Genomic DNA, 13,287 nt, shown 5'->3' on the forward strand with positions numbered 1-13,287 from the left:
GATCGATGTTTCGCTTTATCGCAAGTGATGACGTCACCCGTGGCGCATGCGCGGTGAGGAGCCCGGAAGTGTTTGGATCGCGACGAGCTGAGGAGGGAAAATCTGCCAAAATGCAGCTTCACTTCAGCAAAGATGCCCTTCCAGACTGCGTCAGCAGCGACTTTCACACCCTCAACAAGCTCAGCGAGCAGGTACGAAGCTTGGGAGCAGATTTTAGCCCCGTTAACAGCCTTTAACGGACTTTTATAGCCGTTCAGACCGCCGCTGCGGGCACGACCGTCTGTAACTACGTTATTACCGACTCACCCTATGTGTTGTGGGCGGGGCTAACAAATGAGAAGTCAAATCGACATTAAAATGAGTTTTATGGTCTAAACCTTTGATGTGCCCTTTAACCTGCTTTGATGTGTCCCTCCTTTCTGCAGCAGTTTGTTCGTCTCATTCAAATTCTGTTTGAGTTCTTGCTGGAGCCCGAAGAAGTGAGTCTGCACGTGCCCGTGCACGCAGTATCAAGGTGACTGGAAATTTGGATAAACCGGGTGTTGAGTGTGTGTGTGTGTGTGTGTAGACAGAAAGGTTTGTGCAGCAGCTCGGGGAGTTTGCAGGGCAGCATGGAATGGGTACCGGTCCATTGAGGAACCTAATGAAGAGCGTTCTCCTGGTGCCACAGGGTAAACACACACACACATATAAACGTGCGTTTATTTTGATGTCATGACTGGAACCGTGCACGCACACTGAGGCCCTCACACATACCATCGTTGTGCTAAGCTAAGCTGATGGACTTTGCCTCCTCCAGCTGAATGTGGATCACGTGGGAAACAAGAGAAAGTGATGGCGCAGTTTTTCACCTGTGTCTTCACCTGTGTGGTCAGGAGCCCTGAGGAGGAACGTGAGCGGCGAGCAGATGAAGGAGGACCTGAGCAAACTAGGTAAGAGTCAAATGTTGCTGGAGACGAGAAGCTGCAGCCACATTTCAAGGCTTTGTCTGCTGTTTCTGCAGGATTAAATGAAGACAAAGCAGCTCACTTCTCACAGCAGGTACCTCTCCAGTGTGTGTGTGTTTTTAGCACTTTCCTGGCTTGTTTATTTCTTTATCTTCCACAGTGGGTGGAGCACTACGCGGCGCTGAGCCGACTGGCTGTCAGGCAGACTCTGATGGTGAACCAGCTGGTTGACATGGAGTGGAAGTTTGGAGGTGAGACACAGCTGGAGCCAGACGTCAGCTCGGTCCCGAGGCCACTCCGCATGGCTGCCCATATTCATGACCACAGAAGCTAACATTAGCATAGCTTCTGTCCTCAGCCGCGCCCACCTGCGCTGCTGATGGCCCTCGTTGTTTCTGAGTGTGAGCTAATGACTTCTTTAGAGTCTCGGCTCATTCACGTGCTAATCTGCTAGGCTGGACCACCATTAGCATTATGCTAAACTAGCGGAGCTCCGTGCTAAATGGCGTGAACGGGGAGTGTGTCTGCATGCTGACTGTGTTCTGTCTGCTGCAGCTCACAGCTCAGATAGTTCACGTCTGTTAAGACTTTTATGTTTCAACGACTGTGAGGAGCAAACACCTTCCTGCAACCTTCATGTATCACACACACACACACAGCTTCAGACAATCAGCTGTCACGATGAAAATGTTCCGAATGTTCTCCTGACATGATTTATCATCTGTGCAGTGACTGTGGGGACCAGTGAAGTTCAGAAGGTTGGCAACATCTTCCTGCAGGTACACACACACTCACACTCTCACAGACACACACACACACACTTGTTTATTGATTGTTAGTAAAACAGGTTTTGTCCTACAGTTGAAGTTAGTTGTCAGAAAGGGGAATTCCACTGAGAACATCTACATGGGTGAGCACACACACGCACACACATGTACAGCCAAAGCTGCTGTATCGTCATGACGACAGTCTCAATCAGTGCAGCAGGTGAATCGACTGTAGTTTCCCGTTGTTGCTGATGTTTTATTTTTTCCTGTTCTGTTTTCCAGAGCTGACGCTCCCACAGTTTTACAGCTTCCTCCATGAAATGGAGAGAGCCAAAGTAAGCATGGAGTGTTTCAGCTGAGGAGCGTGTGTGTATGTGCGTGTGTGTGTGTGTGTGTGTGACACATCATTGTTAGTGGTGCTGAATTATGCTTCGATCGCCTGAAGCGCAACATAAAAACACATGAATTATCTGCCATCATTTGTAGGTAATAAAGTGGGATCAGTGAAGAGTGTGTCCTCGTCTGTGTGTTCTTCGGTCCTGGTTGTTGCGCTTCACCAGCGGTGTCTGTAGGATCTATTGGTCCAGTCTGACCCATGTCTACAAATATCTTCCTGGTCCCCCATGGCCTTCCAGGTCCATCATTTTATCTCAAATGATCATGTTTTACCTTGAACACCTTGGCTACAGGTCGCCCCCTGCTGCCCGGGGAGGAATAACACCAGGAAACCAGTCTGAGGTCAGGTGAATTTGTTCCAGAATGAGGGAGAAGACCTGAGAGGAACACTCATCTCAGCCTGACTCACTTCAGGAAGAGGTCCATCTGGAAGCTGAACAGAAACCCCACCAAAACCAGACCAGCAGCAGAGGTTCCCACTCATTTTCCTCCAGGACATGTTCAACAGACAAACCGTCCCTGGAGGAGGGGGACAGGCCTTGACCTATGACCTCCACAGGGGATCAGGACAGTGACACAACTGGCTCCATCCTCATCTTGCTCCCCTCACCTGCTCCCCTCCCCCAACCCACCACACACAGAAGCCCCCTTCAGAGGTACCTCCTCTGATCCCCTCCTGTTACTTAGCTACCAGTTGCTCTGCCTGGGGTAACCCTGGCAACCATACCCATCCCATTGTGTGACCATGCAGCCATGGTGGGCCTGCCCCAAGGACGTGCACACACACACGTACACTCACCTGGTGCTGCTGATGTGTGTGTGAAGGATTAGCAGCTCATTAATAATCAAACTCAACAGCCCACCCACCACGCTGGTGAGACCTTCCACACACAGAACCTTGGTGTGTGTGTGTGTGCGCGCGCCCGTCAACGTGTGCAGGAAATGGTAAATTAAAACAGTAAAAAACACAACTGGATAAATCAGAGCCTCAATACTACTACTACTACTAATAATAATGTGTAGTTTATTCCGCTAGAAGTCGCTGTTGTCTGATCTGTTCCATGTTCGTTAGTTGGTTTAAAGTTGTTTATCATTATTGTGTTCACACGTGTGAGGACATTATCATCATGACAACATGACCCATGTGATTAAGAACATATACAGTATATAGCTGTACTTGTTAGAAACTCAAATAAAACTAATATGGACGGTAAGTAAAGCAAATTTGTAACAAATGTCTCCTAATTTAAATCTTCCCGACACTAAAGCATGCGAGAATGGCGCCCCCTGCAGGACACTTGCACACACGACTGGAGATTTCGGTCTTCTCAATGAGCCTCGTGTTTTTTATCACACCTCGTTCAGCTGTCAGATTTCCGACTGACCCTAAACACAACCCGAACCCCTGAAGTTCGGTTTACAGTCAGAAGTACACAACAGCCCCTCAAGACACACACACACACACACACACACACACACACACACACACGCTTAATGCAAAAAGCTTAAGCAACTTTTTGGACTAATATTTCCTCACATGCAGCAGGACGGCAGTGATGATTTTGGGGTGAGACGACTCTGCTGCAGAGGAGATCTGTCCACAGGAACCTTAGCAACAATGTCCCCCAGGAACTGCTATAGGTCAGAAGACATAAGAGAAGTGACAGGAGGGGAGGGGAAGGGACAGGAGGGGAGGGGAGGGGACAGGAGAAGATGGGAGGGTCCAGGAGGTGACAGGAGGGGACAGCAGGGGGCCAGGAGCATGTAGGAAAGACCTGGCTTCACCTCCTTGTTCTGTCCTTGCTGAAGGCCTGTGGAGCCGGTGGACATTGCAGGTTTGTAGACTGACACAGGTCACTGAGGACAGCGATTGTGCTGATGTGTCACGATTTCAACATCTCAACATCCGTGAAGTCAAAGAGGAAGACAAAGAGGAAGATGGTTTTATAGGAGGAGGAGAAGAAGAAGACAAGCCAGAAACATAACTGTCCAGGACGGGAGAGACCGAAGTCCATTTAACCCCAGGAGGTCCTGACCTCAGTGACTGTGGTGAACAGGTCGGGGCAGAGCAACACTTGCTTTGGAACCACAGACTGTCAAGAAAGACAACAACTTTAATTCAACAGGTTCAAAGATAAAACAGTGGGGTGTGTTGAACAGAAGAAGTTTCACTTCCTGAATGGAGGCTGTTTCAGGCCTCTGGGTCTGGTTCTGTTTTCTCAATAGTTACAGCAGGAACCTTCAGAGAAGACAAACAACATCCAGAACCAGAACCACTTGAACCAGACAAGAGTGCCAGAGGAAACAGAGGTGGATTTTGAGCTTGATAGATCGATACGCCCCCTCTGACAGGAGATGATGGTGGTGATGATGATGATGATGGTGGTGGTGATGATGGTGGTGATGATGATGGTGGTGATGGTGATGGTGGTGATGGTGGTGGTGGTAATAGTGGTGGTGGTGATGGTGATGGTGGTGATGATAGTGATGGTGGTGGTGATGGTAATGATGGTGGTGATGGTGATGATGGTGGTGGTAATGGTGATAATGGTGATAATGGTGATGGTGATGATGATGATGATGATGTTTCTTTGGTCTTTCCCTGAGTTACCATGGTGATTAGAAGGTCACAGTCAGTGGGGATCTTTCAGCCTTTCAGACTATCAATAACCATGATTCAGTTATATCAGTCCAAGTCCTCCTGCACTGGGTGGACGTTTTCCAGTTTTCCTGGTTGGCAGGTTTAGAAAATACTGGGGAATCAAACTAGACAGAACTATCAACAACCTGCAGGAGTGTACAGTATTAACTACAGCCTGTGGGAGTGTATTAACCACAGTCTGTGGGAGTGTCGTGACAACAGCCTGTGGGAGTGTTTTATCTACAGCCTGTGTGAGTGTTTTATCTACAGCCTGTGGGAGTGCATTAACTACACTCTGTGGGAGTGCATTAACTACACTCTGTGGGAGTGTATTAACTACAGCCTGTGGGAGTGTATTAACTACAGCCTGTGGGAGTGTATTAACTACAGCCTGTGGGAGTGTAGTGACAACAGCCTGTGGGAGTGCATTAACTACACTCTGTGGGAGTGCATTAACTACACTCTGTGGGAGTGTATTAACTACACTCTGTGGGAGTGCATTAACTACACTCTGTGGGAGTGTATTAACTACAGCCTGTGGGAGTGTATTAACTACAGCCTGTGGGAGTGTATTAACTACAGCCTGTGGGAGTGTAGTGACAACAGCCTGTGGGAGTGTATTAACTACACTCTGTGGGAGTGTATTAACTACAGCCTGTGGGAGTGTAGTGACAACAGCCTGTGGGAGTGCATTAACTACACTCTGTGGGAGTGCATTAACTACACTCTGTGGGAGTGTATTAACTACACTCTGTGGGAGTGCATTAACTACACTCTGTGGGAGTGTATTAACTACAGCCTGTGGGAGTGTAGTGACAACAGCCTGTGGGAGTGTATTAACTACAGCCTGTGGGAGTGTATTAACTACAGCCTGTGGGAGTGTAGTGACAACAGCCTGTGGGAGTGTATTAACTACACTCTGTGGGAGTGTATTAACTACAGCCTGTGGGAGTGTAGAGACAACAGCCTGTGGGAGTGCATTAACTACACTCTGTGGGAGTGCATTAACTACACTCTGTGGGAGTGTATTAACTACACTCTGTGGGAGTGCATTAACTACACTCTGTGGGAGTGTATTAACTACACTCTGTGGGAGTGTATTAACTACAGCCTGTGGGAGTGTAGAGACAACAGCCTGTGGGAGTGCATTAACTACACTCTGTGGGAGTGCATTAACTACACTCTGTGGGAGTGTATTAACTACACTCTGTGGGAGTGCATTAACTACACTCTGTGGGAGTGTATTAACTACAGCCTGTGGGAGTGTATTAACTACAGCCTGTGGGAGTGTATTAACTACAGCCTGATGGGGTGCAGGAGGGTTCTTGGTTCGAGCCCCAGTGCCGACAGACAACATCAGAGCACTGCCCAGGTACCCTTTAGCAAGGTACCCGCTACATAGGGCCCTGCTAGTGACTCATCCAGTGTAAACCACATGTCACCATGGCGGGAGGTCTTTAGTCCCCTGAAGCACGGACGGGCGTCTGTCTGTCCTGATGTCCCCACAGCGAGACAAACGTTGAGTCACTCCTGAGCAGCGTTGAAACTGTTTCCACTGCGTCCACCACAAAAATGCTGCTGCATCTGTGTAACCAGGACAACGTGTCTCATGAACACCCGTCTATGTCCTGAAACATCACCCACCGCCACTGGTGGGAACACACATGTTCCACTTCCTGTTATTTGTGTGTGTGTGTGTGGGGGGGGGGCGCCTGTGTCTTCTCAACACCTGGAGATGAAAACCTGCAGGATGAGACAGGGGGCTCAGGTGTTAGCTCAGGAATTAAATTCCACAGGCGTTTACACCCCTGTAGGTGAAATGCTGCCCCCTGTGGCTGGTTCCAACCATGGATGAGCTGACTGGGAACTCAGACTGGGAACTCAGGCTGGCTCCCAGTCTGAGCTCCCAGTCCCAATGCTCACACACTGGTGGGATGTGAAACCAGCACAGGAGGAAGAAGGAGAACTGGATGTGAACCGTCACCCTTGCTGCTCTTCCTCTTTACAGGCTGTTGTTGTTCTTCACTTCCTGACTGTTTCTGTCTGCAGCAGCCTGGTTGTGTGTGCGCCCCCCCCCACACACACAAACAGAAGTGACTGCTATACTGGGACAGATGGACTAGATAACTGGTTATACTGGGACAGTGGTGACATGTTATACTAGGACAGATGTGTCAGGTTTTACTGGGACAGAGGAGAGTGGTTATACTGGGACAGTGGTGACTGGTTATACTGGGACAGGGGTGTCAGACGTGTATTTTATTTTTGGACTTCATTAAAGTCTCTTTTCTAGGGATTCCTCTTTTCTCCTCATCCTCGGACTCTGGTTGGTATCGATCCAGCAGCCTGTTGATGGGTCGGATTGATTGCTGATCAGATGACAGATTCGGGGTGTATCCTTCCTGTGATGGGACCATCGGACAGGCGCTCGCGGCTCCTCCTGGTTCTCCCTGGACACTTCCTGCTTTCGGCGCTCGCGCTGCAGCGCGTGTCCCGGGTTACGGTGTCGCATGAGGTCTGTCTGTAGTCTGTCTGTCCTCCGGCTGTGCGCGACCATCGGTGCCGGTGTCAGAGCAACAAGGCGACGCTTCGAGCATTCAGCGATTCAAACAGGTGTCCGGCGGTTCCCCATCAGGCGGAACACAGACAGTCAGGTGACTGGGAGCGGAGGACCGCGGCAGAAGCCGGACGCTTCGTGAGCCACGCGGACACGTTTTTACGAAGACGTCCCTCTTTTATTTCTGCTTTCTGCGGGGGGGAGGAAGAGGCTGGAGCCGCGGAGGCGGTGAGCCGCTGCCCCGTGGGACATGCCGAGCGACCCGCGCTGCTAACAGGTGTGTCTGAGGGCTCCGGTCCGGTGCCCTGTCTCCTGGGTCCCATTGTTCCTCGCGAAGTCCTCCTCCTAACACGCGCGCGTGCACACTCACGCACAGACGCGGAGTTAAATTTTGGTCTTTTCTCTTTTTCCTGTTTGCATCGGTGTGAAACAGCAGGAGCCACACGGAACCGGACGGGCTTAAATGAAAGGAAATCAACCAAGCTGGACTTTTCAGAACAATTCGAGATTCTTGCATTTCGCTCCAGAACTTAATCGGGAGCATCGGAAAGGGTCCAGACGGGATCCGGACTAATTGGGTCTGAAATTGCACGATGAGGAGAGGCGGTGGAGGGAGCAGCGCCGCCAGCAGCCAGCAGCAGCCCCCCGACCCGCCGCCGAGTCCCGGCCGCTGCAGGAGCGGGGGCGGCGGGGCAGGAGCCGAGATGTTCGGCCAGTTCCAGGATTGGTGCCTGCGCACGTACGGGGACTCCGGCAAAACCAAGACCGTGACCCGGCGCAAGTACAACAAGATCCTGCAGGCTCTGCTGCAGGGGGACGAGGAGAACAGCAACGGGCTCTTCGTGCACGACAAGGGCGTCAGCATCAACGCCAAATTCAAGTTCTGGGTCAAGTCCAAAGGCTTCCAGGTCGGCGCGACGCAGGAGTCCAGGCCCGGATCATCGGACCGACCGGTGCTGTACGTGCCCATCAAAAACACGGTCAGCGCCCCTTTCTTCCTGTGCGTGTGTATAGAACTTTCTCCTCTTTCCCTGAGCTGATGTTTGATATCTGAAAGCCTTAAGCTGGACTAGGTCAGTAGCCAGTCCGGTACCTTGGACTCAGGACACATGTTCAGGTCCAGAAGATTTAATCAGTTTGGATCAGAATTTGTCTTTTGTTCTTCATAACTGATTCTTTTCACCCCTTAAAAAAATAATTCTGAGGACTCGGGACAGGAGAGGAGAGGACAGGACACGCCTGTCCTCATCAAAAAGCCCAAAACAGTAGCAGTAAATCTGAAAACACACAACAAAGAGCCACCAGCTGGTTACGTTTCTCTACCAGGATCAACAGCAGAATCTTCTCCGCCTGTGACAGTTTTGCTACCGTTAGCAAGCGTTGCTGGAGTTAGCCGCTCGCGCCACAGTTAGCTTGTGTGCCAGCTGTTGCTGCCGTCACAACCCTGCCCTCCAGTGGCGGTTTCTGAAGCCACCATAAGCGACCAGATTGGCTGAATATTTACAGAGTTTATTGATTTTTGTATTGCATCAATGTCTGCCCTCATATTCAAACTCTGTCAGGGGGTTTTAGCTTTTAGGGGATCGCCTCACACAGTTTTAGCCTCACACGGTTAGTGCCATCTTACCTTTCGCTTTTTGTCTCAGCATTGCTGTCGGCTACGTTAGCTTATGCGCGGCTATCAGGACAATCCAGAAATGGAGCTGCATTGGTGGGGTTAGCCCCGCCCCCTGGCCGTGATTGACAGGACTCTGCTCTTGATGTGTGGAAGGTCAGGACAGCTGGGGGGGGGGGGCAGCCACAGCTGTAATTTTAGCACATCTTCTCTCGGGCCTGAGGTCGTCACAGACGGTTTCTGAATATGATGCAGGGGAGTTTTTCCCATCATGCTTTGCTCACAGCAGCTGTCCAACGGGCTGATGGCGCCCTCAGAGACCTGTGGTTGTAAACCCCCCTCCTTCTGGAGGAGCCGGTTGCTATGGTTACAGTGTGGGGAATATAGAGCCAGTTTTCCGTGTTTGTCACCTCAGTCATCCAGGTGAAAATTCAGCTGGACTTCCTGCAGCTTCTGCGAGACCTCGAGCAGCACGTCCACCAGGGGGAGCTGTCACCAGAACAGAGGTGTGCGGCTAATGCTAAGCTACACTGTGCTAGCCTCGTTTTCACAGTCCTGCCTGTTGTATTAAAGCCACACGATGGATCGGTTAAAGAGTGTCTGAGCGTGTTACCTGCGTGTCCTGTCTGTCACCTGTGTGTCAGGCGGCCCTGATTGTTCTCCCTGTCTGTGCCCGTCTACAGACGTGTCAAACGCAGGCCGTCTGTCGCTGCGGCTGTTGGCAACGTCCCATCTCCGACGTCACTTCCTGTTTGCGTCGGACGCGGACACATGCACCAGCAACATCTGACATTCACCATCAGAATTCACCGTCATCGAGCCCCCGGGACGTTGTACATGTACCATTACACACACACACACACACACACACACACACACTGTTGCTGTTTTCCCTTCATGATTAGTCTGATTAAGATCAAGACTTTAATGGCAGTGATGGTTAATTAGAAACATTTACTCCATGAATGTGTGTGTGTGTGTGTGGGGGGGGCAGAATACAGTCTGAGGGCTTGAGGAGAAGCTACCTCGTTATATTTACTGACTCTCATCTTCATCAGATGAAGCTCATTTGTCTAAATGCTGTAATGATAAACTCGACCCACACCACACACACACACACACACACACACACACACACACACACACACACACAGAGGGTGCCATTACTCTGGGAATAAAAGAACAACAGACAACAACAGAAGCAGCATATTTCCATGATAAATCTGCTTTGTTATCAGTGTCCCTCCTAAAGGTCATGACCTTTGACCTTTCTGGCCGACCCTGATGGGATGAATGAGGTCATCAGAATGTGTGAACGAGTTCTTAAAGTTCCTGAAACACGCGGAGGCTGCGCTGAAGGCGGAAGTGTGCAGCGCTTATTCTGGATCTAACGACGTGGTGGCGGCAACGCGAGGCACATGTGACCGCTGTTCCTGTTTGTTGCCGCGGTTACAGAGCAAGGTTGGGTCACAGTTCTGCATTTTGTTTCTGATTAGAACAAATCTGGTCTCAGCTTTCGTATCGTCTCCCGGTGGATCTCCTCACAGTCGTGGAGCTCCCAGCTCACACTGGTCACTGTTTATTCTGGGATGGATGGAGGCTCCAGTCCTGCTGGGAGCAGATGGTAGAAACACCTCTGTCACCAGCTCCAGACTGGGATGACACTGGTAACCAGTTGGATGAATGGAACCTCTGTACGGCTCCTCTGCTGCCTGCAACAGACACAGCACGTCCCAGTCTGTCCACGAGCTGACTGTCCCAGTCTGGGACGCTGAGACCACCCCCCCCAAATCAGCCACCCCGATCTCTGCTGCCTCAAAGAAGCTCTTATTCTGGCATTATAGAGCTCCAGGAGTGTGTGTGTGTGTGTGTGTGTGTGTGTGTGTGTGTGGGGGTGTGTGTGTGTGTGTGTGTGTGTGTGTGTGTGTGTGTGTGTCAGAGGTTACTTGAAGGCCACATCTGGGGTGAACCAGCGGACAAACTGCTGCAGAACAATAAGATTCATAAACATCATGGGTTGCAGCATGAGCAGCAAAGCCCCCTCCTTCTCCTCTTCCTCTCCTCTCCCTCTCCCTCTCCCTCTCCCTCTCCTCTCCTCTCCTCTCCTCTCCTCTCCTCTCCTCTCCTCTCCTCTCTCTACCCAGCCGGCCATCAGCAGGAGGGTCCCCCTACATGAGCCTGGTCCTGCACAAGGTTTCTTCCTGTTAAAGGGGAGTTTTTCCTTGCCACTGTTGCTTGTCTGGGGTTAGGCCCTGGGATTCTGGAAAGCGCCTTGAAACAATTTTGATTGTATAAGACGCTATATAAATAAAGATTGATTTGATTTGATTTGAAAGCCTGCTGGGTAATGTAGCTGGCGTCTGCCTCCTGTGACTGGTGACTTCCTGTTGTGTGCGGATGTCTCCGCTGTGTGCTCTGGATCCCGATCCACAAGATCGGATCGATGTTTGCTGATGTTTTAGGGAACAAATTCCTGCTTTAGGGAACGTTTGGTCCCCAGAGGAGGCTACTTCCTGCTTACATTTAGCTCCTCCACCAGTTCTCCATTCATGCTCACCTCATGTGTTGGCAGGAAGCTAATGTTAGCCTAGCTGTGGCATTACCGTCCACCCTAGACTCTGTAAAGGACCAGCCCAGAACCTGAGCCAGTATTTAGTCTGAACAATGAGAAGAAACCAGCAGTGATCAGTCCTCAGCTGAATCATGAGACACAAATGGATCCTTTTCACATAGAAAAGATCAAAAACTGGAGCTCTTCAGGTCTCATTTCTGGACGCCACGTGGGGTCATGTGGGCCTCTGCCTCCCCCCTCCTTCCGGGGGCCTGGGGCCCTCCCTCCCTAACAGCCATATATCTTATTATATTGTAAGTTCCACAGAGTGGGGACGCTGTGGTTGCACCTCCCGGCCTCTTGCAGCAACATGAAGGGTCCCCTCATGAAGGTTCCCCTTATGAAGGTTCCCCTCAGGAAGGTTCCCCTCAGGAAGGTTCCCCTCATAAAGGTTCCCCCCATGAAGGTTCCCTCATGAAAGTTCCCCTCTTCCCTCTGGAAAACACGTCCCGCTGCTCCCTTCCCTGAACTCACACATGTTGCCATGGTGACTCACTGCTCAAGGATGCTAAAAAGAACTTAATTAGATAGCAAGACTTCCATTCCTACCATCGGCTCTCACCCCCACCCTCCCCTCCCCTCCCCTCCCATTGTTATTATTATTATTGTTGTTGTTATTGACACTAATGATAATAATAATGAGGCCCTGCTGTTGTGTCTCCCCCTGCTGGCTGCTGTCTGTAGCTGTTCGCCCTTTTTAATCCCAACTAAAAGCATGCTGCTGTGTCTCCATCCCATAATATCCCACAAACACACAAATATCTCTTCCTGACACGTGTCCCCACAGAGACATAAAAGTCATAAATGTCACAGACGTGTCTTATTCAGAGATTCATTTCTCGTCTGTGGTTTAACAGAATAAAGTGGGTTTTGTTACTGGTTTCTCCGAGGAGGAGGAAGGTTCCTCATGATCAAACCTTGCTCCTCCTCTTTTTCCTCTGCCCCCCCCCCCCCCCCCCCATATTTCTTCTTGGCACTCCTCCCCCGACCCTTTGTACCCATCTTTCTTTCCTACAAGTCTCTTTCTGCCCTCCTGCCAACACTGCAGGGTAATTAGCTCAAGGTCCACACAGTGTGTGTGTGTGTGTGTGTGTGTGTGTGTGTGTGTGTGTGTGTGTGTGGAGGGGGGGGGGTTGCTTGAACCCAGCTGTGATGAGCTGAGTTTTCATGGCAACAAATCAGTGACCCTTTTTCATAATTCCACAGCGATTAATTGAAAAATCCAGATGAGACAAACATGAAAGAACATGAAAGACATTCAGCTCTGACAACAGTGTGAGGTCCTCAGGTCTGAGATACATTTGGTTACCATCAGAGTGACATCAGAGTCTGAGAACATCTGGAGGAGGAGGTGGAGGCTGGGGTGGAGAATGAGGTGGAGGATGGGGTGGAGGATGAGGTGGAGGATGGGGTGGCGGATGAGGCGGAGGCTGAGGTAGAGGATCAGGTGAAAGAGGAAGTGGAGGATGGGGTACACGATGGGGTGGAGGATGAGATGGAGGATGAAGTGGAGGCTGGGGTGGAGGATGGGGTGATAGAGGAGGTGGAGGATCAGGTGAAAGGAGGTGGAGGATGAGGTGGAGGATGAGATGGAGGCTGAGGTGGAGGATCAGGTGGAGGATGGGATGAAAGTGGAGTACTGTACCCCTCACCTGTGCACCTGTACCCCTCACGCTCTCAGGTGTAGAAGCAACCTTTCAGAATTCCAACGTCCACAAAACTGGATTATATCCAAACAGCAGCGAGATCCATG

General features: G+C 50.6%; 2 protein-coding genes across 8 annotated transcripts in view; both read left to right on the forward strand.

Moving 5' to 3' along the window:
- The first annotated feature begins 30 nt into the window (after positions 1 to 30).
- On the forward strand, positions 31 to 2,227 carry commd7 (COMM domain containing 7). The gene is made up of 9 exons (XM_003962910.3): positions 31 to 191; positions 426 to 479; positions 569 to 671; positions 876 to 932; positions 1,004 to 1,041; positions 1,108 to 1,198; positions 1,677 to 1,726; positions 1,809 to 1,857; positions 1,997 to 2,227. The coding sequence occupies exons 1-9, from the start codon at positions 111 to 113 to the stop codon at positions 2,071 to 2,073; spliced, it is 600 nt and encodes a 199-aa protein (XP_003962959.2). The 5' UTR covers positions 31 to 110; the 3' UTR covers positions 2,074 to 2,227.
- Positions 2,228 to 6,879: 4,652 nt separating this feature from the next.
- LOC101062050 (nucleolar protein 4-like) overlaps positions 6,880 to 13,287 on the forward strand; it is a 45,832-nt gene continuing 39,424 nt past the window's right edge. Inside the window, exons 1-3 of one of the 7 annotated variants that reach the window (XM_029834374.1) lie at positions 8,157 to 8,288; positions 9,339 to 9,429; positions 9,607 to 10,384. In XM_029834374.1, coding sequence (XP_029690234.1) covers positions 10,217 to 10,384 — 168 coding nt within the window. In that variant the 5' untranslated portion in view covers positions 8,157 to 8,288; positions 9,339 to 9,429; positions 9,607 to 10,216. Of the gene's footprint in view, positions 8,289 to 9,338; positions 9,430 to 9,606; positions 10,385 to 13,287 lie in introns of those variants that run through there. The other 6 variants (XM_029834372.1, XM_029834373.1, XM_029834375.1 and 3 more) reach the window with 6 other exon arrangements.

Source organism: Takifugu rubripes, chromosome 3 (genome assembly GCF_901000725.2).
Source record: "Takifugu rubripes chromosome 3, fTakRub1.2, whole genome shotgun sequence".
In the NCBI taxonomy this organism is placed as follows: domain Eukaryota; kingdom Metazoa; phylum Chordata; class Actinopteri; order Tetraodontiformes; family Tetraodontidae; genus Takifugu; species Takifugu rubripes.